At 35.1% G+C, this 15,502-nt stretch overlaps 1 protein-coding gene and 1 long non-coding RNA gene across 3 annotated transcripts in view; one reads left to right on the top strand and one right to left on the bottom strand.

Annotated features, from left to right (window-relative positions):
- Nucleotides 1–1,790: 1,790 nt before the first annotated feature.
- On the bottom strand, nucleotides 1,791–6,084 carry ZIC3 (Zic family member 3). The gene is made up of 3 exons (XM_072123374.1): nucleotides 4,918–6,084; nucleotides 3,869–4,032; nucleotides 1,791–3,550 (listed from the first exon to the last, which is right to left on the bottom strand). Exons 1-3 carry the CDS (start codon nucleotides 5,888–5,890, stop codon nucleotides 3,362–3,364), a joined length of 1,326 nt encoding a protein of 441 aa, XP_071979475.1. The 5' UTR covers nucleotides 5,891–6,084; the 3' UTR covers nucleotides 1,791–3,361.
- A 93-nt stretch (nucleotides 6,085–6,177) lies between these two features.
- The window catches only part of LOC140076716 (uncharacterized), an 88,142-nt gene continuing 78,817 nt past the window's right edge, over nucleotides 6,178–15,502 (top strand). For both annotated transcript variants that reach the window (XR_011849643.1, XR_011849642.1), the window contains exons 1-2: nucleotides 6,178–6,263; nucleotides 6,921–7,616. This is a non-coding gene — a long non-coding RNA (uncharacterized lncRNA). The remainder of the gene's footprint in view (nucleotides 6,264–6,920; nucleotides 7,617–15,502) is intronic.

Here is a 15,502-nt window from a genome sequence, read left to right as displayed (position 1 = left end):
ACTGCATGCCGCTAGATGCGTTACCTTACTAAAGAAAAAGGAGAAAATCGAAATCATAAACAACTTTAGAGACAAAATCAAAATCTGGAGACGTAAAAATAAAGAACCAATCGTATTTCCCTTCCGGTGGTCCGAAGATGAAAGACTTCAAAAGCTGGGAGGGGAGAGGATCAGCGATTCTATGAATCATCACTATACGCAGCAACAGGGCGTGGGGAAGGATTTTGAATGACAGCAGATATTTTGGCCTGTGCTGTGTACCCAAGCCTCTTTTTCTGTATATAACTAACAAATTGTGTACATATATGTGAAAATCCAAAGCTTGTGCTATTAACGTTGATAGATAGCCATAGATAGATAGTGATAGATTATATAGAAAGATAGATCTAGAGGACATAGATAAATAGATGATAGATATGAGATAGATAGATAGATAGATAGATAGATAGATGGATAGATTATATAGATAGATTGTTAGATAGAGACTAGAACAATGTAAAATATTAATTTGTGCCTAGACAGATAGATGCTAATAGATAGATAGATAAGAGATAGATAGTGTTAGATAGATAGATAGATAGATAGATAGATAGATAGATAGATAGATAGATAGATAGATAGATAGATAGACAAAGACTAGAACTATGTAAAATATTAATTTGTGCCTATAGGCCTTTTATATTTGCATTATTAGAATTCATTACTACATACTGCAATCTTAGGAAAAATGAAAATGAAAGAACACTTTACATATGAATTTTTTTTTTCCACGTTTGAACTTTACGTTTTTTTGACTACTCGGATCACAGGCCAAAGAACCAGGTTTAGATGTTGTAGCTGTTAATGTCACCATCATTTTTCAGCACATAAATGTTATTGCCTAAGCTTATGCAATCTGACTCAGCGAAACAGTCTGGAAGGTAACAATATTAACCTCTCTACTACTCAAAAACATCAAAGATATGTAACCATTTCAATCTTTTTTTTCTTACAGTAAGAACCCTGCTGTTCTTTAGTACCACGACTTGTCTTAATACGTTAAAGAGGCAATCAATGGAAATTTTCGAACAATCAGGGTAAAAAATTGGCAATTGAAAAAAAAAGAATTTGAGAGGCCTGTTTTATTCTATTTTATTGTCCTAGTATTTTAAAAATATTTTCTAGCATTATTTTTTTACACTCTCTCTTTATATATACTCGGCCCTATGAGTGTGTCTGTTAATACAGTATTAATTTAATTGCACTCTTGTCTTTCTTTTATCACATTTTATTGATAAGAAACTATTAGGCATAAACATTTCCAGTTAGTAAAAATATTCCGGCTCCCCTACTGCAAAAAAAAAAAAAAAAAAGAACTATAGGCACAAAAATAAAATTTTGATGCATTATATTAGGTATGTGCCATTCTTTTATTATTCATTTAGGATACCCAGATTGAAAATAATTTCTAATTATACACAATAAGCGATATTGGTAAGAATGTGATACTTGAAAAAATAATTGCTGTGACCTTCTATTACTTTAGGTTATACCATGTAGTTCTATGTGGAATAATCTGCCTCTTCACCAGTGACTGATAACAATGTACTAGTGGGTAGTAAAGAAACCCTCTTAGTCTTAGTCTATACATTCCATCAGGTTCAATTTTTTTTTTAAATGTATCTATCAAGGTCACCATTTGACCAAATCGTATTGAGTATATATATATATTCAATCTGAGTAATATATTTTTGTTTTATATATATATATATATATATATATATATATATATATATATATATATATATATATATATATATACTTAAAGGGATGGGGGAAGGGACCAGGAACCAAACAACCACATTACAATCATGATAGTAACAGCACTGCCACATGAACCACACTTCTTTACTTAAAGGAATTCTTAAGACAGATAAACTTTTATGTAATTAATTTAGGGAGCCTATCACATGGTCAGAGCCAGATACAACCGTATCTGAAATCGTGAAGAGAATCAAAATTATGCAGATAAATACATCGTCTCTAAATTAAATACAGCAGTTTAATTTTGTGGTTCCAATCTGAAACTTATGCAATATATATACCAGATATGATAAATTTATATAATTTTTTTAATGGATTTTTTTAAGGGACATTTTTTGAAATCATAAGTGCCAATGCTGGTATGAGGCCTAAAAAAATCTATTCAATTTTTGTAGAGGTTTTTTGTTCTTTTTTTTTTAACCCTAGCATTTTTTTTTACCTGGCTGTATCTCTATGTATGTCACATTAATCATATTCCATACATAGGGCTTTTTTTTTTCAAGCTAAAACTGAACCTATTAAACTCTTTGAAATTTGCCTGAGAACAGCAGCATGTTCCCATTTGTCCTTTGAAGCATTAGATAGAGATGTCATGGTACCTAACTGAATTGATTAGAAATATTTGATTTGCCTGAACAACGTTGAAAGGAAAATGTATTATACTTACTGCTTTAAACAAATATCAACTAGTTTGAAACGTCTTTGATATCTATCCTTGTCACCTAAACACCTGCAACAGACTGTTACAACCTTCCAAAAATAATCTTGAATAAAGTAGATTTTTTTTCCCCCATAAATGATTCTGTCAATGTAAAATAACTCATAGGTTAGACAATTTAAAATTAGATTTTTTTTCAAAACAATAAATTTTAATGCTAAAGCAGTTATAACCAAAAGCTATACAGAGTTTTGTTAGAAAATTTTTTTTTCATAAATATTGTTCAGTTCCCGGCACTTGTATCAATAATTAAATTACAAACGATAAATATGGCATCATGGATATATTTACAAAACTTCTTACAAAAGGCAACTGTATACTAAACGGTCACAATCTGTGAATTAACACACACCCCCATCCTGAAAATATATCGAACAACAGCTCTGACCCTATAGGACAAGGAATACATTCACAAGTGTAATGCTTTGAGAAAGTTCAAGACATAACAAGACTTTGGCACGGTTTAAGAATGTGAGAGTTTTACAATCACCGTAAAGGTGAATGGATTTTTTTTTATCTGTTAAATACACTGTTTAAGAACCTTCTATAACGAGAAAAGAAAAATGTAATATTGTTAAAAATAAAAAAAAATAAAAATTAAAAATGGATAAGGAATGCAAATGCCAAAATATGTTTTCAGATCCTGAGAAAGGGACACAATTAGTCCACAGCCTTCTTTAAAATGGGCAAAAAAAATCCAGGGTAATAAAACAAAGCCCTGTTCTGTTGTTTGTGTGATAAACTCCATCATCTCCATCTTGGTAGAGCAACCTTCTTGGTCTCTGTGATTCATTTGGTCCTTTATGATTGAGTATGATTTTGCCTTTGTGTATTTTTTTTTTACACATACCACTCATTAAAATTAGGAGGAAGTAATCCTGGGTTGTGAGTGTTGCTGTTAGTCTGAATTACTGCTGAAGTAGTTTTAGAAGACTCCTCACTACTGGCAGAAACCATTGCTGGTGGGGTGGCAGATTCATAACCTGAACTGGCAGCTGGGGATGAATCAGACCCTTGAGATTCATGGACCTTGGAAAATAAAATGACAAAAATTAGAATCACAACTTCTGTTATCCTGCTTAAATACTAATATTCATAAGAGTCATGAATTTAGAAATAATTGCACAAATCAGTGGCTACATGATGGGGTTGGAGTTAATCTTAAAATAGAATATTTTCCCAATGTAATTCCAATACTTTTCAAGTTCACGTTTGTTAAAGACATTAAACATTTTGCATTTGCATACAATTCCAATACACATTTGCATAGTCAATTACATAATTGGACTAATTTATAAAAAATAATGACATACAATAAAATAAATATTGATAATAATAGCCAGTTACCTTCATATGTTTCCGTAGAGAGCTGGGGTGAGTGTAGGATTTATCACAGACTTTACAGATGTAGGGTTTGTCTGATGTATGCACGTGCATATGCTTTTTCCTGTCACTGCTGTTTGCAAACCGTCGGTCGCATCCTTCAAACTCACACTTAAAAGGCTTCTCACCTAACAGAAGAGGACACAGCATAGTGTGTTATATACAGAGCTACAGTATTTATATATCCAGTCATTGCTGTGCTACATTTTACAGTATCGTCCCCCCCCTCTACCAACCTTTAATGAAATTCACATTGTTGGCCCAGACTGGTTGATTTCCTCCTTAAATATTCCCATACGTTATCTGCATATCACATTGAAATATTTAACTAACCAAATTGACACTTAATAAAATACAAAGGGACACCTAGACAAATCCCATAAAATAGGTTAAACAGTCTGGTAATTGTAATCTGACGTCTAGATTAAATTTGATTATTGTGGCTCTTCCCAGTGACAATAGAGTAGAAGTGTTAAAAACCCTGCAAGGTCCTTCATCAATACATTGTCAGAGACCATATCACTTTAAAAAAAAAAAAATCACTGCAGTTATAAGACCTTTTACACCAGAGAGGACATTAGTTGTCATCCTGCCTTTTCTAGACTCACTTTGCTTGCAAAGAGTTTAATTAAACATCGAATTCCAAATAAAAATACTTTGACAAAAGTATCACTGCTTTAATTAGGAGATGTGCCAATCAAGGGGGAAAAAAAGAGCGGAAGTGAGTGAAAATTAGATTTAATTAGCATTTCTATAGTTTACTTAACAGTATGCAAGGAACTAAAGTGCCTGGATAGTGAATCATCCCTCAACTAATTCGTATTTGTTCACTGCTAACCAGAAACAAGGCAAAAAGAAACTACAACTTATCCCATTTTACAAAAAATGTCCTAAAATTCAAGAAAATTTCTTAATGTTTTTAAACATAAAGACAAGTTATATAACATCTACATCCAGGCCTAATAAGTTACAATTTACTGATACAAGGCTATTAACCCCTTGCGTCTACTTACCTGTATGAGTTCTTTTGTGAATCTTTAGATTTTCTGAACGTGCAAATATTTTCCCACATCCAGGGAATGGACATGGAAAAGGTTTTTCTCCAGTATGCACCCTTATATGATTAACAAGTTTGTATTTTGCTTTGAAGGATTTCCCTCCCCTGGGACATTCCTCCCAGTAACAAATGTGATTAGTTTGTTCTGGTCCCCCAACATGTTCCATTGTCATATGTGTAACCAGTTCATGCATACTACTAAATGTCCTGTCGCAGGTTTTCTGTGGGCGATTCATCGGTGATTCCTCCATCCACTTGCACGATAATTCTTGTTTGATTGGTTGCCTCATATATCTAAAAAATGCCCCTGGGCCATGATGAGCAGCCACGTTCATGCTCATATTCATGTGGTTGTAGTTGTGGAACTGGGCAGCTGCATAATGATCAGTCCTGGGGCTGGGTACCGCTCTGTAAGGATCTGGACGCCCAAAAATATCACCTCTGAGACCTAAATGCATTTGTCCATTTACCACATGTCCATTGGGTGAAGTGTGGCTGGAGCTTTGTTCATGAAGTCCTGGGAAGATCAGGTGTCCTGGGGGTTCAGTGATTCCAGGGGGGCCGTGGCTGGCAAAAAGTCCATGTTGACCACCTGGAGAGGCAGCATCCCCAATTCCAGAATTCCGGTTCCGAAAAAGAAAATCTCTTGTGGAGTTAAAGGCAGCGCCGCCATAAGATGGCACCTGCCCAGCATGGTGCCCAAGCGCGTTGGCATATCCGGACGCCTGCGGGGTAAAAGCTGAGCTCTGGCTTGAGGAGAGATCATGACTGGCTGGACTGAGCTTAAAAGCTGCGGCGTGTGAAGGTTCAGCAAAAGGATTAAGCCCCATGCCAGCATCTCGGTTGGACATTTCATGATGGCGAGATGTCCCAAACCCACCAACTCCCAGGGTGGGAAACTGAGGTCCTCCATCTAGAAGCATCGTCATGAATGAACCTGAGCAGCGTGCAGACCCAAATGAATGGTCAGCACAGGATGCAGTTCATGCAGAAGCAATGATAACAAAAATAAGTTTTGCTTTTATTCCTTTTGCTTGTTGGAAATCCAGGAAATAGTTCACCCTCTCCAACAGAGTAATGTCCTTGGACTGATAAAGTCAATCACTCACTCCTCACACATAAACCAACTCAGGAGGCAGTCTGAATTGCACCAATAGAAACTCAGCTGGGGGAGTGTCATGCGAGCCCAGCCCCAGGCACCCATTTGCCTGTGAACTCTTGATTGACAGAGTTTAGCATTGAATATGGCAGCTTCACTAATATCTATTCCCTGATTGGTCTACTCAGGTTTAGTATTTGCAGGTAAGCTTAACCCCTTTAGTGCTGCAAATTAATAGCAATGCATAGCAAACATACATGTAGCAGTCCCTTGCAGCACTGCATGTGTTAATAGATTACGAAGAGCCCAAATATTTATCCGAAAGATCCCTCATTTAAGGATGCCTCTAACCACCTTCCTAAACATCATAAGCCAGTTATCATTCTTCACACCGTTATCTCACATTTATCCCGATTAAGACCCTGAAACCTTCCCCATAATTGCAACACACAGGGTTTTGGCAATGCATAGATAGAAGGGAATGTTTCAGCCTTTGTCTCTGTATTGTTTGTAGCTTTTATTTCTGCTGTTTAGTAGCGTCTGTGCTTTTGCTTATTTCTATATGCTGTCCCTTTAAAATTCGCTGCCTTGTGTTTACAAGCAAACAACGTGTATTCGGATAAATCCCTTATGTGTTGCTTTATAGAAATCCATCACCCCTTATTATTATCTTCTTCTTGCGTTAACTTATATTGCTTATTATTTTGTGCTTTTGTGTTATTTTTATTATTAATTTTAGAATCTATAAACTTTATTATGCATTTAAGTTGTATTTATTATTTAAAGTGGTTTTTTTCCGAGTTTCATGCCTGTGGATTTTCATATGTCTCCATCCCTCCCTCCCTCCCTTCTCTCACTAGTGACAAAAAAGGAATAAACAGTTAAATTGCTTGGATGGAAACAAAAGAAGAAGGAGACTTTAAGGGAGAATCCCTGTTGTGTGTGCTCTGAGTTAGGATTTCTAAACTTCCCAGTGAAGTTTCATGCAGAAAACATATATGATCACATAAAACCTTCATCATATAGACTGCATTAAGGCACCAAGAATAGGGTTTTTTTTCCCTCTTCAAAAAAAAAAAAAAAAAGCATTCGTCTAGTGATGATTATAAGCTTTAGACAGCTCTATAAATTCCGTTCCTTTCTGTATGGGAAAGCATTTGCAAAGAACTATAGGGAGTAAGATTGGGAATAAAAGAGAGAGAGAAAGATGGCCGTAATTGTAATATCCTGAGATTTGCTGAGCCCAAAAGTCTGTCTATTGAGCCACTTTCACAGGATTGTCGCTGTCTCTCTGCAGGAAACATAAAATCTGATCAAGTTCAGAGACGCATTGAGAGACTGCTTCAAGCAGTGCTTTATAACTGCAGTCTTTTCACATCCTTCCCCCCAATCAGCCCCAGGAAAGAGTTCGCATTCTTTATTTTAGAGTTTTGCTAAAAAAAAAAAAAAAAAACTCCACCCCTATAAAAATCAGCTTCACTAGTAATGCCATGTCCCATCAAAACCAATCAAAATTCATGCTACACATCCAACAGGAACACACTAAAAGTTGAAAGGTGAGTCCTCTTGTCTTAAATCGTTGCTTCTTAAACTGTGGAGCTTAAGCCTGGTTTACTGTGTTTGTTAGACCTCACTGTGGTACAGCATGTCTACAAGGGTAAGGCAAAGTTGTGGAGAGATCACTGATCCTATGCTTGGAGCTGCACGAGAGGCTGCATTTGTAGCTGTTCTGCCTGGGAACTTGGGCTGGTTTATTTGATGGACGCAAAGCTTATCCCAATGCAGTCGTAGGCTTTGATGTTCCTTTGGTGAATGCACTACATTTCAAATGCCCTCCTAGTCACTGAAAGTCCTATAGAAAGCAGCAAAGGTTTATGGTGATTCTCTTGTTCTTTCATAGGTGTCAGCAAAGTTTTTCAGACCTACCCCCCCCCCCTTTCATTAGTTTATTGGCCTGTTCCAAAGTAAATTGCTGATTTTCGTTACCTGTTTATATGACTGTGTACATGGAGGACACTGTCCCCATAAGATAATTCATTAGCTTGGGCATATGTTGACTCGTTTCGGTGACAAAAAGGACATCATTTAATTAGACCATCAAGTGAGAAGACGTTGTGAAGTGTCTGTGAAGTTGCCGACTTGAAACCACTGTGGATAAATGACCTTTAATGTTTCAGAGGCCTCAGCAGTGGTCCTCCTCCGTGTTTTTTTTTTCCTTCTGCTTCTCTTTTTTGACACTTTTTTAATACTACATTTTTACTTTCAAGTTTAAAAGAGAAGAAAAAAGACCTATAGCTGGAGATGGGGGGTTTGTGACACTACTCTTGAGCTGTAGGATCTTCCTTTTTTTTTTCTCAAGAAGGTAAATCCATCCAGATGTGTGAAAGTCTTTACTGTAAAAATAAACACTGGGTTGAATATAAAATGCACGCTGTACTGTTTAACCTTTTGCCAGACCTCAGAGGGTGGATAATATATCTTTTCTGAGGAACCCACGTTAAGGAGTGTGATCTGACACGATAAATCATGTGTTAAATGTAATATATGGTGTTACCCTAAGACATCATGGCCAGTGTAACAGTATTCGAAAGCAACAGTGAAAAAAAAAATAGTTTTTTTAAAAAAAAAAAAACGAAATCATAGTATAATATCAACTTGTAATAGTGTATGTAACATAATAAAAGCTTGATGTATAATTATATATTTCATGTTGTTTTTATTATCCTACATACACTCCCGTGTTATGCCGTGATGATCGTCTTGCTGTATCATGCCTAGACTGTATTTTTACTCATTGTGCCCTGTATCATTGCATGTTGGTCTTCTATGCTTTATCAGCCTTTAATGAAACAATATGACATATTAAATATGAATACTTTGTTATAGCTTTAGATGACTATGTTATGGTGGTGAAAAAATATAGGAGTGATGTTAACCCCTCACATCTCCATATTTTATCAATTTTCTTAATTATTGGAACTTCTTGCTTTGATAAAATGTGATTTATATTATATTTAAAAAAAATATTGATATATTGAGATAGATATATAGATATATAGACTTTAATCAGTTCCCAGTTCTGAATGCGATTACTGCTATGATTCACGTGACCCAAGATGCATTATGAATCTTACATTGAAATCCATCGACTGGGTCGTATATAGCTTGTTCATTTGTAAACATATTGTGGGTGCAGAATAATTGAAGCCAAACTAGGGGCAAATGAGACATTTTCATTGTTAGTGTCAATCAATGCGGTATAATCACATGTACACTTGAACTTCGAAGGGATGCATTGAAGTAAACAGGGCCTTGGGTGGGAAGAGAAAAGGAGCAGAGTGACTCTGTTGAAGAAACTTCATCTTACAAAGAAACCAAGACTTCGGCACAGAATGTAGACATTTACTCGATAGTTAAGGCTCATTCATTGTCTTTGGGCCAGCCTATCTAGAGGAAGAGAGAGACAGATGCAAGGTATTAGTCAACCACAAGATAAGCTTCTAGCTACAAGGAAAGGTTGTGAAATGACCACATTAAGATTAAGTTCTTCCAAGGAACAGCAAGAACAATGATATTATGCTCGTCTCATAGAACATAGCTGTTGATTAGAGCTTTTGTGTGATCTGGCTGGTCTTGATGCTAAACCGAGACAGACTGTGAGGCCTCCTGATGTATTCACCGCCCTCATAAAATCCATTATTGTGGCAAATAACAATATTTTCGACTCCATGAGTTTCTGTCTTATACCTGATATACAAAAACATCAAATGTGTGTGAAAGTGAAACTGTTCGGTGAATTCAAGCCGATATGTTCTTCTCGTAAGTTGAGGGAATGCATCAGTTGGATTAGGGGAAGAAAACATCAATCATAATATCTGCTATGGACTCTAAAAGGCAGAGCGGGCCATGCTCATGAATGACATCTGTTGTCTGTTTAAGGTAGAAATATTGCAATATCTATATGTTTCGAATTCACAGAAGGTTTCTTATGGACTGGAATAGGACATTTACAATAAATTGCGCTGTAACAAATGTTTTAGTTATCATTAGACTAAATAGCCGAGTCACTGGCATATTAACGTGAATATTAAAGGATTACGCTTCTGGGCTCAACATCTTAAATCCATCTAATGTGCTTTGTCTTTTAGGTAGACAATCCAGGCTCTCAGTCTGGGAGTATATTAGGCCTATTTCAGTTCTCGTGTATGTTCTGCTCACACTATGAATCCCAGGAGAAGACTCGTTTTATTTGCTCTTAGGAAAATAGAAAAGAAATGAAATGGCATTGCTATAAACATTCTAAATAAACACAATTTTACTGCCGCAACCTGCTGGTTGGAGACAAGTTCTGGGTGTGACATGGCTTCCACACGTCTACTTGTAAACAACAAGCTCTATAGCTGGCTTGCTCTTGTTTAGTTGTTGCTTGTGTGTGTGGTAACTTTAGCTGACGAGTAAAAGAAAGTTGAGAATATCTCAATCAGTGATGAGGTGACCTGTGACCTGGAGGGTGCTTTTTATTGTCCTCTTTCTTTTGAGGGGGACACACAGTTTATTGACCCATTCAATGTAACCTTGCCCTGAGGGGAAACCACAAGCACCACACTACTTGACGATATAAGGGCTATGTGTACTGTCCCTTTATACCTATGTTATCACTACTTCTACCAAATGTCTATAGATACTCATCCTGCTGAGACGATCTTGTCGTCTTGTATAGGATACGTACGTCTTTTCAGTATATGTTTACATATATACATAGAAACTAGATAGATAAGTAGTTGAATCGAAGAAAGATACCATAGTTTAAAAAGGAAACACTACGATTACCTCATTATAACATTGTTATAATACTTATTTTTGAGCTTTTTATGTCTTTATTTATTCAAAATTTATTTTAACTTTATTTTCGTTTCAGTGGCTACGTAGATGCTATCACGGGGGTAAAATCAGCTTAGGATGCTCTATATTAATGTACTGAGCATAAATACTAATGAGTAGTATAAACGTGTCTGTGTGGTACGTACGTAGCAGTATACATTGCATATATGCCATTGCAGGCCTATGTGTTTGCTATTTTATATACCCCAGATCTTCGATGTACTGTATGTCTTGTGATTCTAAAAATTCAAAGGGATCATTTAAAAGCATTAGACCAGTCTTTCTTGCATAAAAATCTATATAAGTATTATAAAAGTAATATAAAAATTATTCTCATAACAAAAAAGCATTGAAAGGTCATAAAGATTATGGATTATGGAGAAGCTGAAGTTTGTTTCCCAATAGTTGTATCATGTAAAGCTGTGAAGCAACTCATCATATCACTAGAATTCATAAAAACATTAACCAGTTAACCACATATGTGTGTATATTCAGTATTATAGTACAATTCCATTTTTTATACAATTATTTTTTAATTTTTTTTTAATGTGTTAAAAATCTAAATAGTTAACCAGCAAACATAACGGCTCCATGATGAAAAACTAAATAAATGATGTCCAACATGTGCCTAGTTTCCATAATAACTATATAGCATTTTTCCATACAAAGGAATTCTGAAATATAAAAATAGATGTTTATTGGTGACAAAATGCCAACAGTTTCTCACGATTGGGGGGTGGGGGGTATTATGTACTAATTGACAATACATAACGAAGGTTAATTAATCAGTCCTCTGTCACAAATGACATGTAGTAAAAGTGGCTTTGGAACTGTAACACTATATATTGTATAATATAGGGTACAGAGTGACTTATACAATTATTGATAATACCAGTGAAAAGTCTATATATTATTTGTTAAAAATGGGCAAAGAATGCATAGTACTTCCATTTTTTTCACGTTTTATTAGTGCATTAATGTATTTGAATTGTCTTAAAATATATTGTACATACAATCAGAAGAAACTATACAATTCACAATAGTTTCGTAAAAAATGATATCCATTCAAATTTGCAAGTAGTAAAATGGCTTCCCACAAAAACATCATAAAACATGAACATAAATGATATTTTCTGAAAAATATGTCAAAATTTTAAAATAATATGGAGCCATTGTTCCACCTACGCAAACCTTCCTGTTTGGTTTACATCTAGACACGGTGTATTCATATGAATTATTTATTCTGTGTACATCACTCCTAAATTAGTTGGTTCTATATAAATAACAGGAAATAAATCATATTAATGTCCAAGTAGTTGATACTCTTATTGATTGCCGTTAACGGGAAAATTGGTTCTCTAAAATCGGTTGGTATAATTGATGACCTTTTCCAGATGGCCTCAACATATCATCGCAATATGTAATATGCAGATTATATTTTCCTGTTGTGTCTTGTCATAATGCATTATTTTATTTTACTCCACCATAAGAAGGAAAAAAAAAAGAAAAATTGACAGCTTATTGTAACTCATGTGAACATTTACACTGTCCGTATTTTTCTTTCTTTTCTACAAGATCTTTGGTGAATCACAAACAATTAAAAATTTGCTTTGTTTGTTAAACAGAGAGGTGCTTTCCAACCAAATATGTCAAATCACATCACAATTCTCAACTGTTGTAGCTCACTTCCACTCCATGTGAGCAGGTTACTGGTAGAAAATGTCTTAGTCTAGTACATAGGCAATCTCGCGGGTCCCATGAGCAATTGAGGTCTCCTTTGGACCATGTGGTAAGCCGCCTTATTGTGCGCATGAAAGATTGAAATCCCCCAGGAAAGCACACTAAGTCCCTCCATCAAGATAAGTACAAGACTTGTGCCAGAGTCTTGGCTTTTGTGCTACTAAAACCATCACTGTTCTTTCATGGGTGTTGAGATCCCCTTGGTCCATTGTCAAATAAAAAACTTGTTTGTGTCGAAAAACTTTTTAAAGAAGGCAGTGGGCAGCTTAATCTAGATTTAGTTTGCTGTTTGATTCTTACTAGCACCCATTTAATGTACAGTTACCTCAACTTTTTAAATTTCTTTTGGACTGTATTTAGAATTTTGGCTAATTTTTTTTTTGTAAATTATAAATTATGATACTGATTTATTCATCAAATGGAATGTAGTGTAACAATGTAGAAAACACCTACTAGGACACATTTGAAATACTTACACATACATGGACAGTATATACAGTCATACAGTCACTTTGCCTTTATAATTTGTAGTGGGGCCAATTCTCAATAAATAAGTATAAATAGTTTCAATGTTAAAAAGTTTCAAAATTAAAAACAAATGTTGGTCTACATCATCTTAAAAAAACACGAAAGGCAAGAAAAAGATGAAGAAATACGGTCAATACGTAACTTTCTAGTTTTGGAATTTTATGTTCCATTTTTTCCTTCATTGTTTTACATTTTTTTGTATTTTTTTTTTTAGACATAGAAAACATAAACATAAAACATTTAGTCATATGAATAAAGATTCCACAAGGCAAATGAATGTTATTTGACTTGGAAAGTTATTGGACAGTATAAAGTTTCTCTAACTTTTTTTTTCACTTTAGTTGACTGACACCTTTGCCCCCTTGTAAATCACAACAAAAGGAAAACCAGCAAAGTGGGTAACAGCAGGTAGTCTCTGGACCCAGTGCATATAAATGAACCTACCTTACTACTAGATTGTGTACCTATTTAACCATTCGAAAAAAGGAACAATTCACCTTTTGACTTTGGGGGAGTTGATGAGAGGAAATTTAGTTAAGTCATTAGCATATGTTTATCTACCATGAAAGACACCTTTTAACTTGTAAAATTGTTTCAGATTTTAATTAAAGTTCCACGTTACCCCTCACACACATCTAATACACAAAAGATTGCATTTCCCTGCAGATTGGAACATAATGTGTACTCTCATTATAACCTAAGGTGAGAGGAGACTTGTGTATTGCAATTATATATATATATATATATATAAAAATATATATATATATATATATATATATATATACATATATATTCAACTTCTAGGGGTCATCATTTTTTGTTTTAATTTTTTTTTCCGGAAAAATACAGAAGTGGAAGGGCTTTAATTAGTCACTAGTCACAATGACAACACCAGTCAATTAGTGTTTGTCTGAATTTAATCCTGTTAGTCCCGTTATTATGTTGTTTAAATGTAGCCCAGATCATAAAACCTATTTCCTTTCAACACCTAAGACACTCTGACCTTCGCCTTGACCCTGTGACCCCCTTAAAGAGATAGGGCGACATATTAGAAACTATCATGGCACATCTGATGTTTCTTTGTACTTTGATTCCCTTTTTTTTTTTTTTTTTTTTTTTTGTAACTCAAATACTTTCCATTGTATTCAGTTACTTTCCTTCTCAGGATATTATAGAAATAGGGAGCATAGAAAATAATAATAATCTATCCTCCATCTTTATTATACATATCTCTTTTTTTATCATTCCATCTATCTCTATCACTCTCTATATTTCTATATCTCTTTATCTTTCTTTCTAAATGTCAATCTAAATGTGTATCTGTTTATCTGTTCATCCCCGATCAATTGATCCCACTTTCTATCTTCATGCCCAAAATTCTAGTCTTAAATTTTCCGTCCTGTCTTTGTAACTAGAAGTTTTTCACGGGTAAGCTGATACTTCAAACACCGCACATGTTTTTGACACACAAAAAATGAAATATAGTACTGATAGAATACGCAATAATTGAAGCCACACTCTTCCCCAAGAAACACAACGCATTTTTCTCCAACTTATTACACTCCTAGGATTACCTAACAAGAAGAAACATTACCCCAAAGCGCCTTTAAAAGTTCCACTGAGATCCCATTCCTCGAATTTGTTACTTTATTAAAAAAAATAATAAAATAATTAGTCGGTAACATCTAATTAGTGTTATTTTATGAAAATAATTCAGTACCCCCCCCCCCTCCTCCTCCTCCTCATCCAATTTAGGCTGCATTTAGAAAAAAAATGTCTCCAATTGATAATGCAGGCCACTGAGCGTTATTTTCTTGTATCGTGCGGCACTTTTCAAAGGGTAGTGTGATATATTTTAGAAAAGAGATCAAGCTGTGAAGGTTTGCGTGTCTTCTCTCCACTAAACTAAGCTCTTGTCAATCATGGCAGCCCCTATCCAATCACGGCGGCTCTTTCCTGAAAGCACATCATCCTGCTGTGCTTTTATACATCACACTGCAGTATGTTTTGATGCATTTTCGCTATCACTTTTAGGGCTGTGAATTAGGAGAACATAATACAGAAAACTGTTCTCCCAAACAAGTTGCTTGCTCCAGTCTCGGCCGTGATTTTGCATATATTGCCTCTAATATTCCAACACTAAAACCTCATAATGTAATAGAGAGAAAACAATAAGTCGGTTTACTTTGTATACATCTACCTGGAGATCAGGATCTCTTGATTTAGTGTGCACCCTGGTGGTGACAGGTATCAGCGCTCTCTCTGCAATACTTTGCTTGCTTGTTAACCCATG

The sequence above is a fragment of the Engystomops pustulosus genome, chromosome 9 (genome assembly GCF_040894005.1).
Source record: "Engystomops pustulosus chromosome 9, aEngPut4.maternal, whole genome shotgun sequence".
Lineage (NCBI taxonomy): Eukaryota > Metazoa > Chordata > Amphibia > Anura > Leptodactylidae > Engystomops > Engystomops pustulosus.
This window is presented reverse-complemented; position numbering and strand designations above follow the sequence as displayed.

Coding starts and splice junctions, on each gene's coding strand:
- ZIC3 (XM_072123374.1), bottom strand. CDS start 5,890: ATGACGATGCTTCTAGATGGAGGACCTCAGTTTCCCACCCTGGGAGTT. Junction 4,033..4,917: donor TCACAAAAGAACTCATACAG/GTAAGTAGACGC, acceptor CTCTTCTGTTAG/GTGAGAAGCCTTTTAAGTGT. Junction 3,551..3,868: donor CTCTACGGAAACATATGAAG/GTAACTGGCTAT, acceptor TTATTTTCCAAG/GTCCATGAATCTCAAGGGTC.